The 15,641-nt window shown below is 37.4% G+C and overlaps 1 protein-coding gene across 3 annotated transcripts in view; it reads left to right on the top strand.

Annotated features, from left to right (window-relative positions):
• Positions 1-15,641, top strand: part of INPP4B (inositol polyphosphate-4-phosphatase type II B) — a 320,380-nt gene that overhangs the window by 115,936 nt on the left and 188,803 nt on the right. For all 3 annotated transcript variants that reach the window (XM_082050912.1, XM_082050914.1, XM_082050913.1), the window contains exons 5-6: positions 4,671-4,895; positions 6,734-6,778. In XM_082050912.1, coding sequence (XP_081907038.1) covers positions 4,671-4,895; positions 6,734-6,778 — 270 coding nt within the window. The remainder of the gene's footprint in view (positions 1-4,670; positions 4,896-6,733; positions 6,779-15,641) is intronic.

Here is a 15,641-nt window from a genome sequence, read left to right as displayed (position 1 = left end):
AGCGTGGCCGCTGGACCACAGTAGCTTTTTGTAATGTCAATGTAAGTGATGCCTCTATTTCTGCCCACTTTGTGTGTCAAGGGAAGTTTGAATGTGGTTATACGCTGTGGAAGTACAGCAGTTCCTGGGCTGCGAAACTTCGAGGTGTGTGATAGCAACACTACTGCCCGAGTGGATGTGAGTTTGTGTAGTCCCGAGCGCTACATCCACCTGCTCCAGAGCAAACGCAGAATGCTCTGCCACAGAATCCATTCCCACAGAGTGCCAGTGCTAACATTTATCAACAGCTCCATGCATCAGAATTAGTAATACTTGGCCGCCTTATTTTTTTTTTCTTTTCACCCCTACTGAGGCTGGTAGCTGTGACCTTTCAACAGGGCAATTCAAAACTGAACTAACAGTGTGGAGATATGAGAAGAAATGTTTCGATACTGGTTATTGAGTGCAATTGCATACTAGTGTTTAATGGCAAATATGAAGAGTACATCTAGCTTCACACATTTTTAGATTTGCTCTTGTAGAAATGTAAGTAGTACAGTAGTATGTCTTGCTTTTAGACGCTGTGCTAGGTTCCAGGAAACAAATGAGATATCTTGGAAAAAGCTGAGGACTAAACTTTGTGAAAGTGTTAATTTAGATAATGTTTTTGATTAGATACATACAAATACACTGTCAGGATGAACAATATCAGGTTAGTGTGGCTTACATCAATATCCCAGAGTCTGCTCTCAAAATCTTTCCTTTTGTTTCTGTTTTTTGAGTTTATGCAAGCAAAAAAAAAAAAAAAGATACAGCTATGTAGACCTTTTTCGGTTCAAGAAGAAAAAGACATAAAGATAGAACAATGTCCTATTTTGCTTCGAATTTAGCGCTAGTAAGTTGAATGTTTGTTTTGCAAAGAAAATCATTGTGTTTAACTGTGTGAATGTCTTCCTTGGCTTTATGCCACTGAACCTGAAACCCCACTGGGGATGTGCAGCATTAAGGGGAAACTTCCTGTGCTGCTATTGCAGATTCCCAAGGAGCCAGAAAATTTTCTTAGTGTTGTATGTTCTTAAATCTTACATGTCGTCTTATTCAAAAATCATAACAGTAAAAGTAGGGATGCATACCAGATAAAGAACTGAACTTGTTGAAGTCAATAGTAAATATATTCAAAAGGTCAGTGTTGTTTTTTTGTTCGAAAGCTATCTGATGGTAACTCATGTTGGCAATAACAGAGCATAACAAAAAATGCTTGTGTATTTGTGTTTTCTACAGTAACTCCTTAATTATAAAGTGCTTTTGTCCACCCATGAATACTCCTGTGTTTAGGATGTTTCAATACAAATATAATTCTGATATCTGCTGCTCAGCTGAGGTGTTCATTACATTTGTGAGTCTGTCGGTTTTATTTTCAGAAAGACTCATTTCAACTAAGTTTTGTTTCCCTACTGAAACTTGAAATTAAGTTTCTGAGCTTGTTAGTGTTTGCAGTATTTATTCGATTTAAAATAAGAGTCAACATGACAATCTGGAGAGAAAAGGAAAGAGATTATGAAATGTATTTATACAAATAAACCTGTGTGCTCCTTTATTGCAACAGACATTTTTGCCCATATGCATTTTTGGACATTGTTTCTTCTAGTATGTGAACTTGTTGTAACTAAGCATAGCATGCACTGAAAGAGTATATGAAATATATAACTTACCAACTGTTCAATCTGCAAAATAAAACTTTCTGCATTTGCAGTGATGAATATTTTCCAGATAATTTCATATGCTTTCCAGAATTTAACTTAGTTGTCAGAGTACTCCAAAGATCTAAATATAGCAGACTGTAGTGTTTTGAAGTGATAGTTTAGAATGAATATCCACATCTCAAAAATGGCACCTGTTAGATCATAATACAGTGAATTATGCCCACTCCTACTGCATTTCACTCTCCCTTTCTGGTTCCATGCATATTAAGGGTGATTCACTCTGCCTTTTGTGCTTGGCAGTCTGATTTTCACAGTTAAGAGGTAAATACAAATAGCATGATTTCAATTGCAAAACATTGATTTCCTCCCAAAGCAGATGTTTTTTTATCTGGCTACTGGTAGGATATTTCAAGGCAAGATCACTGTTCCTATTTACATTTAAAAATAAAGAGCAAAAAAGAAAAGAATACCTTGATATATTTGTATTTTGGTTAAGTGTTGGCTTGTTTGTCTGACACTCTTTCCTTGGCTGAGGTGTATTATTGGCTGTACTGCTTCTATTAAAATTTGCTGTGCTTTTAAAGGCTGAATCATACAAATAGGTTTTTTGCCTGCCTGTTTGTTGTGGTTTTTGTTTGTTTGGGTGTGTGGTGTGGTGTTGTGTTTGTTTTTGTTTTTTTGTTAATTTTAATGACTGGTGGTTAATTTGGTATTGATGCTGGTTGACTGCATGCCTCCTTTCAAAATACTATGAAATAAGAACAAACTTCTGAATCACTGGAGTCAGTGACAGAAGGGAGTAGACAAGTGTGCCATTGTAGATCTAACTGGAGCAACAGAAAAGTTGTCAGCTCTTCCAGTTACCGGTCTGCTTGAAGGTTACTGCCTTCCTGGCTGAGCTGCAGCAGCAGACCACACAAGAGCTTACAGCTGAAACGTCTGTGTTTCCAAATCCATCTTTGATAAACAGTAAAGCTCAGCCTTTTCAGGTTTAGTCACTCAAGAAAAGTATGTATTTTTTGTGTAAATAAGGATCTGATGAACATCTGCAGCTCCCTCAAATTTTGAATGTTCTTGTCTCAAGAACTGAATATCTTGTTTTCTGCCTGAGCCAGAGCTGGAGGCAAGTGTTCAAAACCTTATTAGCACTTTTAAAATTGCCTGTGAAGCCAGAAAAATGTTCCCTGGCTTTCTGCTCTTCTTCCCAGTCTTTCCTCATGAATTCTATAGTCCAACTGGTCTGTGAAACCTTATCCAGCATTCTTAGCAGCAGCTGCAGCCACACATTTAAATTTTCTTAGATCCACCCCCAGACAAAAAACTTGTCCCACCTCTACTGGGATTTGTGCCAGTACAGTTTTAAGAGGCTTCCAGACTTCAAGTTTGCATCTTTTGTTCCCCCTATGACAGTAAAGGCAGAGTTAATTGTAAGTGGCAGATGCTCAGTTTATGAACTGCAGACTGGTTTGCAATAACATATGTGGGTAGGTGCGCAGGGTTAGATCCTCAAGTTAGTAGAAGGGAATTTAAGTTTGCTTTGCACCGAAAAAAAACTTCTCTGTGTTATTTGGATTTTTGTACTAAGTATGAAAACATTTAAGTGTTCTCTTCCATCCAGTAATGTGGTCTATGGCTTATTTAGGTCATAAAGATTTTGATGTCCAACCAAATAATTCAGCCTTTATTAATACCATAGCACAGGTGTTTTATAGCGTTTTATGTTTCTAAATCAGTTGGTATCTTCTTTTAAGGAAACATTGATTTTTTTTTTTTTTTTTTTCCCCCCCCCTCTCCCAGTTTGTTGTTCTCAGTGTGTGTCACATTGAATTAGTGACTTGGTGAAGCCATCTATATTGCAGAATTGTAAATGCCTAAGAGGTGGTTTTTTTCTTCCTGTGCTAATTCTAATCAAACAATTGACTGTTGCTACTTACCTGCATTTCCATGGGAGCTTCAGCTTTCCCCCTCCCCCCCACCTTTTTACTTCTGTTCTTAGGAAACTTCTTCTTTGAACAATTAGACTTGAGGCAGAACAGCAGGCAACAGAGTGATAGTAATGAGGTCAGAAGCTTCTACATATAACCTGTTGCATCTTCACAGAGGAGCAATGTCATGCTAAATTATCTGCATGTATTGGTGAGCTCTGTCCTGGCAAGGACGAAGGAGTGTTATAAATTGCATAACTAAAGTAAATTTGCTAATCAAACCAGGAATATGTTAGTGGTTAACGATTTACTGAGTTTTGTAGATGTTAAACCGCCATACTTTGTCACATTCTGTTGTTGCAAGTTTTGGCGGGAAAGATGTTGTGTGCTCATGGGGAGGGGGATGTGCTTTGCTGTGCGAGGATAGCATAGCAACCCAGCTAAAAAATCAGGAAGAAGATCGGGAGTGTATACTTACAGACAGTATAAAACCACTTTTTGTTCTGTAACCAATTGGTGTGCCTTAGGTGGAGAAGTGACGCCTTGGCTGCCCAGCGCTGTTTTGCTCATTTATCTTTAATAAAAGTTATTCTAAATTTCCTGAGTCATATTTGACTACAACAGGAGAGACTGAACACAAAGGAGAGCTCTAATAAAAGACATGGTAGACACATTCTTCCTGGTGAATCCTACCATCTGTCAGAACCATGTCTGCTACCCCTGCTAAATCAGTTTCTGGTTCAAGGTAGCAGCTCTGATAGCTACCTGTTGGCTGCAGAATCTGTACGGAAAAGGATTTCCCATTTTGGTTTGATTCGACCAGCTAGCTCAGCAGTATGTTAATTGCTTTTGGAACCACTCTGTGGATAGACTTAGCGTTGCACAGAATATGAAAAAACAGGGCTTTTATTCAAGAGGTAGATGGGGCCCATGGTTCTGTGGCTATGAAAAGAAATGTGTGTGTGGTGGTTTTAATTGTGTGTTTGTATGACATGAATATTTTCATGATCCTCCTTTTGAATTCAGAGTTCCTAAACCCCGTGTTTATATTTTCTGAGTGCAGAGTTTCAGAGTGGAGAGCCAGATCTTTACCTTGAAGCTGCATCAAGGCCAGACTGTGAATCTTGGGCGGTGGCACTGGGAGAGGCAAACTCGGAAGGTTTGCGGAACAAAATTCAGCAGCTCCGGAGGCTGATCATGGAAATCAAAGAGGAGAGATCATCAGATGAAGCACAACAGTTTCTCCCTTCATCCCAAGTAGACAGTCTAGGAGAGTCACACTTTACAAGTAAGTGTATATACTCGTTTTACTGAGTGCTGCAATAAAAATGGCCTGCTATCTGTAACAGTACAGGTAGTGTCACAAATGGGGTACATAGTGCTGTTTAACTTGTTGCTTGACAAAGTGCAGTTGCAGAGGAAGTAAATTGATGCAGATAATCTTTAAATATCATTAGCTGACATATTTTGATGGTTGCAGATAACCTTCAGGGGAATAAATGTGGGATTACTGTGTTTCCAACTTCTCTGATTTGTTTTCTTTATAAGACTTACTAATTCTTTGGTTAAAAGTATTTTTTTCCTCTTTTGTTTCCCTATATGAACATGTGGGATACTGTTTAAGATATAACCTGATAACTTCGGTAAATATATAAGGCTTTAGCAATACTTATAGTATCACATAATTGTTCTTTGTGATATAAAAGCACTCTGGGGATTTGAAAGCACGTAGGTCATACATTGAGTCACGCCTGGTGCACTCAAACCTGGGCTACACTGCATTGCTATGCACTGAATTTCATTTGTCCAGTTACTTGACCAAGTCTGTATCCAGCATGTTTATAAAGTTGTTCTAGACCAGTACACTGACTCTGCTAGTGGTAGAATTCAACTTAGAAGTGTTATAATTCCATTTAAAAAAAAAAAGGTGTGGTTTTTTTTTTCTGACCAAGGCCTTTCTAAGCATTGCAGCTGTAACTTTTCTTGCATAGACTTCAATGATTAGCAATGGTAATGAGAGCAATGTGAAATCAGACCTATTCAGCAACATCAAGCTTTCATGGAGCAAGAACAGCTATATATTTTGGTGTTTATGTGTAGGTTGTGTGGGTTTTTTTTGTTTGTGTGTGGGTTTTAGGTTTGCTTGTTTGTGGTGGGGTTTTTTGGTTGGTTGGTTGGTTGGTTGTTTTTAAAACAAACAATCAGAAATCTTGCATTCCAGTTTATATATCAGCTTGGTTGTTCCCATCGGACTAATTTCTTTAATACTGGCAAATACTTAATACTCGGTGGAGTAAACACATAAATGTCAACAGGAGGCAGTTTAATTTCTACAAGGTTCCTTGATACTGTAGTTGTGATTCAATTACTTCCTGCAGAGGGTGAACAACTCAGTGTTATGTAACTATCTTTTCTGTTTCTCCTGTTGCAGCTTTATGGTTCACTCTGTTATCATTGCACAATAAGAAAATATCGTCATTTGCAGTAAAAAATGCACTGTAACGCAATTCCCCAATAGAGGGTTTTAAAATGCTTCTTTTGTCCTTGGTATGTGAAAAAAAGGAAGTAATGTGCTATTTTTCAACAAAAAAGTTGACTTTGTTGCTTTGCAGTTTATATGTAGGTCAATAACATGATGATATATTTACTGATTAACCTGATTTACATACTTTCACACACCATGTTTTTTGTTTCCATTTTTAATGCAATGACATACTTACTTAAAAATGAGCTGTTAGATTTATTATTTTTCAAACAGATAAATAGTTAGTTGTTACAATTGAAAAATCTTAAAGGTTCCCATCCATGACATCTGTATGTGGGTTTGTGGTGTGTTTGGTGGTGTGGTTTGCGTGTGTTTGTTTTTTATAATTTAGTTTCCTTTCCCAGCAACAGAAAGTTTATATTAAAAAGACAGAAGTTTTCTTCAAAAGTCGTCTTTTCTTCAGGCACATATTTCATGCAAAGGTCTATTTCACTATGAGTTTGTAACATAAAATATTATTCTGATGGTAATCGCAGGTAGGTAGAGCTATGAATGAGGCATGTGAAACTTTTACTATGTATTGAAAAGCTGGTCACTGAAATCAGATTATTTCTAATATTTCTTTTTCTTAATCTTAAAAGGTATTCAGAGAACTGCAAATGAGCCAAAGCTGGAGTTCAGTCTTGGTAAGATACTATTTTTGACTTCTCCTTGTAATTGCAATGGCTCATGTGTGTGAAAAGTTTTTATATTTATATATATATATATATATATATATGTCGTATTTTTTATATATATATATTTATATATATATATATATGTCGTATTATACAATGCAACATGTTACCTGTTTAAAACAAAATAGAACCCTGGTTCCTTTAAGGAGGAAATGTGCCTGTGCCTGTTTTTGATATGCTGGCTTTAGATTCAGAATTGGTTGAAATGGCTAAAGGTCTATTGAGTTCTCTAATGGTATGCTGCTCTGCCAAGCTGAACATCTGCTTAGTAGCTTTGTGGATGTTGTTTATGAAACATTACTGATTTGAGGTAAGACATTTAAGAGGTGAAGTTTTTAAAAGATATTTTATTCAGATAAAATTGCTGTACCTTTAGAACAAGCTTTTAAGTAAAAGTGTTGATTATTATTTCATAGGGAAGAGTCAATGTGTTCACTGATTTTCTCTTTTATACTTCGTATAAGTAATTGGTATATGAGGACTATATATTAGTGTAGTATGTAGCAGAGCTGCCAAAGTCATTTTCACTGGGAGGCCACATCAGCCTCATGGTTGCCTTCAAAGGACTGAATGTCTTTATGACTAAAATGACATTCAGCCTTTGAAGGAAACTGTGACGCTGATGTGGCCCCCGGTGAAAATGACTTTGGCACCTCTGCTACATAGTATAAGAGAACTTATTTTCAGGAGATGTTCTATTGACTCAAGCTACCCTCTCTATTCAGAGGTATACAGCATGATTAAGACTGCTCAGTAAGTCAAGCAAGCTAATTGAATGATCATGTATTGGTAGTAAAAGATTAAAGCGTACAACATTTGCAACCCAAACTGTGTCATTTAGGAAGGAAAATTGTCAACTCTGTCATTGTTCTTTCGGTGCAAAAACTTTGAATTTGAAGCTTTTGAAAGAGTGAAATAATTATTTGCTGTTGAAGCACTAAATACAATAATTCCACAACAGAAATTGGGGTAGCAATAGGTAGGTGTAGTTGATTATTCCTAGCTCCTGTATATGGTAAAATAACACAGTTGCAAATAATGTATCTTCTGAAATATTTGATGCTATATGCTGCATGCATTCTGAAATGATCAAAACTTGTGCAATTTATGATTTTTTGCATGCATGTAACCTGCTCATTTGCATTTCATGTTGCATATCTGTACACTGAGAAACTTTTACTCAGTGCTATTCAGTATCTGTTAGATCTGCTCTGATAGAAACACTTTAAAACATCTATTGCAAAAGCATGTGTGTATGTGAGAGAGGAAAAGAGACATTCATAAGCAGGGTGTTATATAAAAATTAATCTCCACTCTTCGGAGAACTTAGAAACCCCCGAACACAGCAAACATGATGGCATTGGTGACATGCCCTGCTTGTTCCATCATGGTAGACTGTTTCCTGACCCTGTCCTTTGAACTGGGTTTTACTTGGCTTTTGCATTGCTGTAACTATGCCGATTAAAAGCTGATACCCTAAAGTGCTCTTTGGGGCAGATGCAATTATGTCTAACAAAATGATTTCTAGATTCCCTTAACTATGTCTGGGTAGCTATAACTGTATGCCTTTCAAGAACTGGATACTTATAACATTACTGAAAATTTGCTGAGTGGTTTGTGAGTGTGTTTGTTGTATTTAGATATGGCTGGTAATTGCTATGCTCCAGCAACAAACAACTCCCAGAGTGGACCTGGTGTGGTGTACAAGAGGGAGGAAGGTGTTACAGGTGGTGACTGCAAATTAGGTGAGCTGTAGTTGAGGAGAAGTTGCTTTTAGTAATAAATAATGCCAGTGGGCAGAAGTGTAAAAACAATGTAAAGTCATTTTTGGACTTGTTTGGGCTCATGCTGGACTGAGCTCTGTTCACTCACTGTGTGAGTATTTTGTGTTTTGCATTTAGTTGTTTCTGGTAGGAATTTACGTTCTGTGGTTTGTCCTGCAGCATTATTGATTGGGTCATTGCATTCTGTGAGTGATCTCATACATTGACTTCTGCTGCTGTTCAGGTAACAAATAACGGTGTAAACCTCTCATTTTGACTGATGTTCTTGGCCAATGCCATAAGTCGGGGATATTTGGCAGTGTAGGCAACTATGTAAATCTGATTCTTAGTATTGTGATTCTAAAATTAAACTAAATATTTAAGCTCAACAAATTTGCATTGGAGGAATCTACTTTCAGTGACTGACTGGTCCATGGAAGACTTCAGTTTATCATAAGTTATCCTTCTTACTGGAACATAAACAGACCCATGCCAACACTTCCCAGCTCCAGCCCCCCCAGTCACCACCACTGTGCTACTTGTATGTGTACGAACATACACGCACACAGCAGACACCCAGACACCTCTTGCTGAGAAGTGAGGCAGGAACAGTTCAGCTGGTAAGGATGCAGGTGCTGTTGGGCCCACCCAGACAGTTCAAATACCTCCTGCAAGGCCAGCCGGTCAAGACGCCGCCTGTGCTGTTCGCCTGGTGATTTGTAAGACTGGAAGGAAGTTGTGCTCCAACAGGCTGGTCTGTGCACCTGCGAAACAAGCTCTGCCTTTGCCACGCCAGCTGAGCCAGAGAGCTGCTCCATTGCTGTGGGCAGGCCAAAGGCATTGCTTGGCTGATCTCACCTTGTGAAGGCTTGGTTTATGTCAAATTAAAGACTTGGCGTTAGCTTTAGATAACTAGGGACTCCCAAGACCTGTTTGTGAGGGGAACCAGGGCACGGGAATGAGAGGCTTGCTGCAAGCAACCACACTGCTGTGGTGTGTGCCTGACTTAGGTAAAGGAATCCTAATGCTCTGTAGAGACTTTCAACTCGATTAGACTGGTCTTTGGCATTTAGAATTTGGAAGACACGCCTAACAGTTAATAACCCGTAGAACTGGTCTCTGTCCCTGAAGGAATGGCTTATAGCTGTAATTTTCTTCATATGTATTATATAAACTATATTTTATTAGTTAAGTAGCAGAGAGATTCAAACATTATTTGGAATATGTTTACTAATAGACATTTGCTTATATCAGCTTTTAACTGTGTAAAAAAAAATAATCAGTTATCACATAACTGTACTTTATAATTTGTCTTAGTTGGTCAATAAATAACATTAAGAAATACAACTCACCAGTAAGTGAAACAGAATATAGCTTTTTGAGTCTTGCCTAATATATGACTTTTACTTAGGGACAGTATATCTAAATGCTGCTCTTCAGTGTTGGAAATTCTAATAACTAAATTTTGAAATAATGTTACTAAAAACACTTGCTGGAGGCTTGTATTCTGCTGTGGTAGCTAATTTGCTGCGTTCTCTATCTGTAACACTCTGAAAAGTGTTATCTTTATAAATGTCCAAAATGTTGCCACCTTTTTATTTTATTGTAAAGTGTATTGTAAAGTTTGTTTGTTTTTTCTCTGAGGTTGAAGCAAACAATAAAACTCTTCTGAATTATAGCTCTCCACTGCAGTACTCTCCGCATTTTTGGGAGCGTACCTGATTTTGTAACATTCCTTATTTTGGAATCAGAACTTCCTTTAGACTAAGGGCTAAGGTGGTTTGGTTTTGGTTTGTCCGTATTCCTGATGACTCTTTGGAAATATGGCTGGTTTTTGAACATTGTAACTGTTGGGAAATTCTACTTTTCAAACTTTTTATTGTTGTTTGCCTTTTCAAATCATTCTGTTGCACATGCTGTTTTATGAAGCACTAGGCAGTAGCACATTCCAGTCTGTGCAGAGTGCTGAATGGAGAGAAGGAGCAGAGCAAAGGGAGAAAAAACAGATCCTGGGCCTAAATAGAAAACAGATGTAACAAACAGCAAAGCGAAGAATCTTTCCCATGACTTTCAAGTGGACAGGGTTAGCTCTTTTATAGATGTTTATTTTGGAGTTACTGTTTTTGGTTGCTTCTTTAAAATGTCCTTGATCTAACTAAATATGGTGTAGGTCCCGGACTTCACATTGATTCCAGTGTAGCTACTTTGTGAAGTTAGCTGAAGTATTATGTAGTACTGAATCAGTGTTATTGTGAAGTTTTTGCTATCTTGCACCTCTAAAGGTATTTGCATTTACTTGGTGCTGAACTGATAAAGCAACACATGGAAATGCAGTAATCAGAAAAATGAGTGAACGGGGCAGAAGAAACAGTTGGTAGCCAAAGAGCTCAGATGATGTTAATGTGGAGAAATACATTTTAAAAGATAGTCTAAAAGTAAAGTTTACTATTCCCTTGATGTCCAGTAGAATTCCTTTTGACACATTTCAGTGTTTCAAATTGGTCTAGTTGATTAGATGTATGAAGACAGCAAGACAGGGCAAGAGATCTTAGAGTTGTGGGTGTAGTATAATAATCTAGATAACTGTATAGAAAGGGATGCCTCTGCACATGTTTTAGGCATATTCAGGCACGGAGAGCACCTGTCTAGCATGTCCAAAAGCTTTCTGTTTGTGGAGAGGTATGTTAGGGCAGTGAAACTCAATGGACTGTCCTGTTGTTGCATAAAATCTAGGTACTACTGAAGGTATAGAATAGTGTAAATCTCAGTTATGTCCTTTCACAAAATCTCATTCAATAATACACATAGAAAGTTTCACTGAGAGTTGAAAAATACAATATTAAAATTTTCAGGGCTATTTTTCTTTTTTTCCCAAATGGTGAGTTTATACAAGAGCTGTCTAGCTGTAAATGCAGAAGTATTTATCCTTGAGTGTCCTATTTTTCCCAAAGGAATACTGTGATGGCATCACTTGGAAAAGGTCTTGAAGTAGAGTCAACTCTGCATACTGAACCTAAATTGTACACCAGTGCTGCTCAAAGACCATGACTAAATGATTTTTTTCAATCCTGAAACATAATCTGGAGTTTTACCAGCAGCAATTTTTCCTAAAAGAGTGATCAACAGAAATCCTCTCTTTATCCACTCCGCAAACTTGGAGTCAAAGTCCTGATTCTAGTAGAATGTTTCCATCTAACTCAGCTGTCCTTCTGTTTCATCACGTCAAGAGTTGGTGAATAATGGATACTTGGTTTTGCTAACCAAATTTTTTAAAAAGTACTCATCATCAGACTTTTGAGTAAATCTGAAAGTGTTGCTTTATGCTGAAGGGTGTTTATCCCTTGAAAAAAGTGTTGACCATGTTAGGAAAAATATTAGCAAAAATATAAAAATAAATGGTGGGTTGGTGTGTCTATTTTTGTTGTTGTTGTTTATTTTTACATTTCATTGTTTTCTGTTGAAACAGCTTGCTGAATTTCATGTGAATTTGTTCTGGTCCCACACAAATGTCATGTTCCACCAAACTAGCTAGACAGGATTTTTTCCTAGTTTCACTGATGGATGTTAGTTGTTGTTTCTTCAACAACAAAATAGATAAAAGATAAATTAATATAGAAGAAATTAAGGAAGTAGAAAAGGTATTGTGATCAGAAAGAATTTTTCTTTTTTTTTTTTTCCTTGGGAACTACTTGTCTGGCTTCTGCATGTTTTGGGACTTTTGCACTGCAGCATGATGCTGTAAACACTTTTTATTCTTAGCAACTAAGTTTTGTTAGGATGAACTTTTTTTCTTGACAGAAAGGACCCCCCAAAAGAGATAGCAATTTCAAGCCCGGTCTAGTAGACTGATGGTATATTTTGAATGGTATTGCCTTAGGACTTGTGGTTTTAAACTAACTTGAGTAGTTTCCTTTTTCCCCCACCTTGTGCAGGTGAACTTGAGCTGACTTTCAATCCCTTTCAGTGCAGGTAGGGCAACAAGTGCAACCATCTTCCGGAAATGTTCTAAGGTAGTAAATGGTCATCACCTTTCATGTCATAGTGTCGTCTGTCTTTTGTCAGTGTTTGGTGATGGGGAAGGGTAGCACATATTGAACAAATTGATAAGGGAGTCACCTGGAGTTGAGTGAAGTTCAATATATTGCACTTCTCTTTATGCACAATTGTGTTATATCATCATGGTTTGCTAACCTACTGTTTTAAACTTATATTAAATCCTCTTTTAAGATCGTGTTCTGTATACACAGAAAAAAAAATCAGAAAAATGCAGAAAATTAGGGGTGTGGGGAAGCCACCAAAAAGCTTAAAACCAGAGTCCTTTCAAAAACCATATCCTTCTTCAGTTTTGTTTTGGTGGGTTTTTTTGTTTGTTTGTGTGTGGTGTGGTTTGTTTTTTTTGTTTTGTGGGGTTTTTTTTGTCCCTCCCCCCCGTATGCTCAGTTTTAGTCCTAGATAATTAGGCCACATTTTCAAATCTGTAGCTGTAGGCACTACTGTAATTTCAGAAATCTATCCTTCAATCCCTTTAGCGTAGGGATTGTCTTCATTTGCATTGCAGTTAGAGAAGCGGCATGCTCTCATGAACCTTAAATATTTATCCGTACTAATTGTATCGCTGAATATGCAAGGACTCAAAAATTCCCAGTCATGACGATCTGGAAGCTGTTCAGTGTGTTCTTCCTGCTGCTCACATATTGAGAGAATCTGAAAAATTGTCTCTAATGTAACATTTTATAGTTGAAATATATTGCTTTGTAGAATATCTATATATCCATATATAGAGAGTTATATAGATATCTATTCTATGTATGTAATTCATATATATGACAACTTGTTTCATTGCTGACAACCCATTGTATCTAGTATAGCATTACTCATTTTTGTGAACCGTGTGAGCTATCTACTCAGTTTCTGTGTCAGTAAGAAGGAATTCTTGACAGAAGTAGTCACAGAAATATTTTCAAGTTGTTGGAATCCATTGCAACTTAATGATATTCATTAAACAGCTATGACTTGTATAAATTCAATTTCTGTGTAGGTTATAGAGATGGAGATTGTACATTACACCATGCCATGTAGCTGTTAGTCACCACAGTGAGCTCATTAAATGCAGGGACGTTTATTTGCTCTGAAGTGGGTCAGAGCACACGATGAACCAGCATGAGGGAGCAGATCATTACTGACGGAGCATATTCCAGTATGATGGAATAGAGAAACCACTGATGTGAGTAATATCAGTATGAGGATGTTGTGGGGTATCAATATTAGTAAATCCAGGAGCAAACTGGGTTTCAGAGAGTTTTCTTGCATTCTACTCTATTATATTTAAGAATCCTCTGTTTCTGGAAGCTTTTGCTTTTTAGAAAAAAAAAGAAGTATTTAAACTGCCAGGAGAAAGTGTTTGGCAGCCTTGTAAATACAAATGTGTATATATCAAGGCTGTGACTAAGGGAAACTTTTAAATCTAATAGAATTAAGATTTTACCCCAGTGACTCACACATGGTTTCATATAAATGCTTATCGCGAGATAAGTTTTGAATAGCTGTGGCTAATCTGTTTAGAGAGGAGTTTTTGTAGATACTTGAATTTTGAAAAACTATTTAAACGATTTAAAGGTTGTATGTGTGTGTGTGTGGTTTTTTTTAGTTTCTTTTTTAATTTAACCATTGTGAGAAACAGGGCTTTATCATCTTAGTTCTTGAGTGATGCAGCAGATAGGATTAAATTCTGTCAGAAATGTACAAATTCTGAAATCTTGTTGGAGTTCGCAAGCTGCTGCGTTTACAAGGCCGTGGAAAAAAGGGGAGATAAGACTAGGAAGGACCTTTCTTGTTCAAATATTAAATAAATAAAATTGATAGGCTGCTTAGTAAAGTCAGTTTCTTCTGGATGTTGAAAATGATACTTTTGTATTTTTCTCATAGAATTCATAAATGTTGACTTAAGTTTGCAAAATTTCTTCTGTCTGAAATTTCAAAGGCATAAGGTTGTGTCTGTGCTGAAAACAGTAATGTTTTCTGTGATGTTGAGAGCTAGTTCAGTTCCCCAGTGAGGTTGTGTACTGGAAGCAGATTAATTACAACAGCTCATTCTTAACATGAGTTAATCTACCTCACTCCTTACCAATACATATACTCCTGCTGCTTTGCCTGAATGAATTCTAGTTTCTGAGGTAAAATACTCAAGGCAATCAGAAGCCTTTATAATAACTTCTAAGTCTTGTTGCAAGTTTAGGAAAAGGGTTCCAGAGTTGCTTAATAATCTATAGATGTAGGTAGAGATTTGATGCAATTCTGGCAAAACTGGGCTATCTTACTGATTTTTCGCACATAGATATTAAAAACCAAACTACTCAGTAGGCTACCTTCATCTGTCCTTTAATATTTCTGCAAGCATAATGATTGGCCTCAGAAGTATTAGGTGTTCTGGTGAATGTCAGGTAAACGTTTAAATTATTCTGATGAAACTGAAAACTTGTGTTTCCAAGGTATTTTTAAACTAGTTCCTAGGAATGTAGAATTGAAGATCATTAAGTCAGAGAGAAGTTATTTTTGGCACCTTTCTTTCTCTTCCTGCTTTTCCCCCAAAATACACCTCCTGCTGTGCGTACTTTCTCCTATTTGTCTTGCCAACCGATGAGCTCTTTCCAGGTCAGTTTTTGAACCTCATTCTCTCAGGTGACTCTCTTCAGATTCCCCAGCATGTTTCCTGTGAAGAGCTCTTAGATCTCATGCTGTAAGACTTGATTTTTGGTTTTTTTTTGGCGTGGGGGGGTGGGGTGCAGTGTATATTTGCATACATGTGCATGTTGCCTATTACAGCTTTGGTCTTTGGGGCACCAGAGTGGTGGAACAGAGTGAATGGGAGAGGTATGTGTGAGTCCAGGGGCTGAGCTGGGAAGGAGAGAACAGCAGCTTCCCCAGCAGTTCTTGGCTATGAAAGGAATTGTTATGAGCAGCATCTTCCTAGATGAGGCTGGCACTGAGCCTGCACTTGCACTGCGTGACCAATGAGACCACAGGTACGGCTCTCGTATGACCTGGTGGCT

The sequence above is a fragment of the Streptopelia decaocto genome, assembly GCF_964273445.1.
Source record: "Streptopelia decaocto genome assembly, chromosome: 4".
In the NCBI taxonomy this organism is placed as follows: Eukaryota; Metazoa; Chordata; class Aves; order Columbiformes; family Columbidae; genus Streptopelia; species Streptopelia decaocto.
Note: the sequence above shows the minus strand (reverse complement) of the source record. Positions and strands in the feature narration are given on the sequence as shown.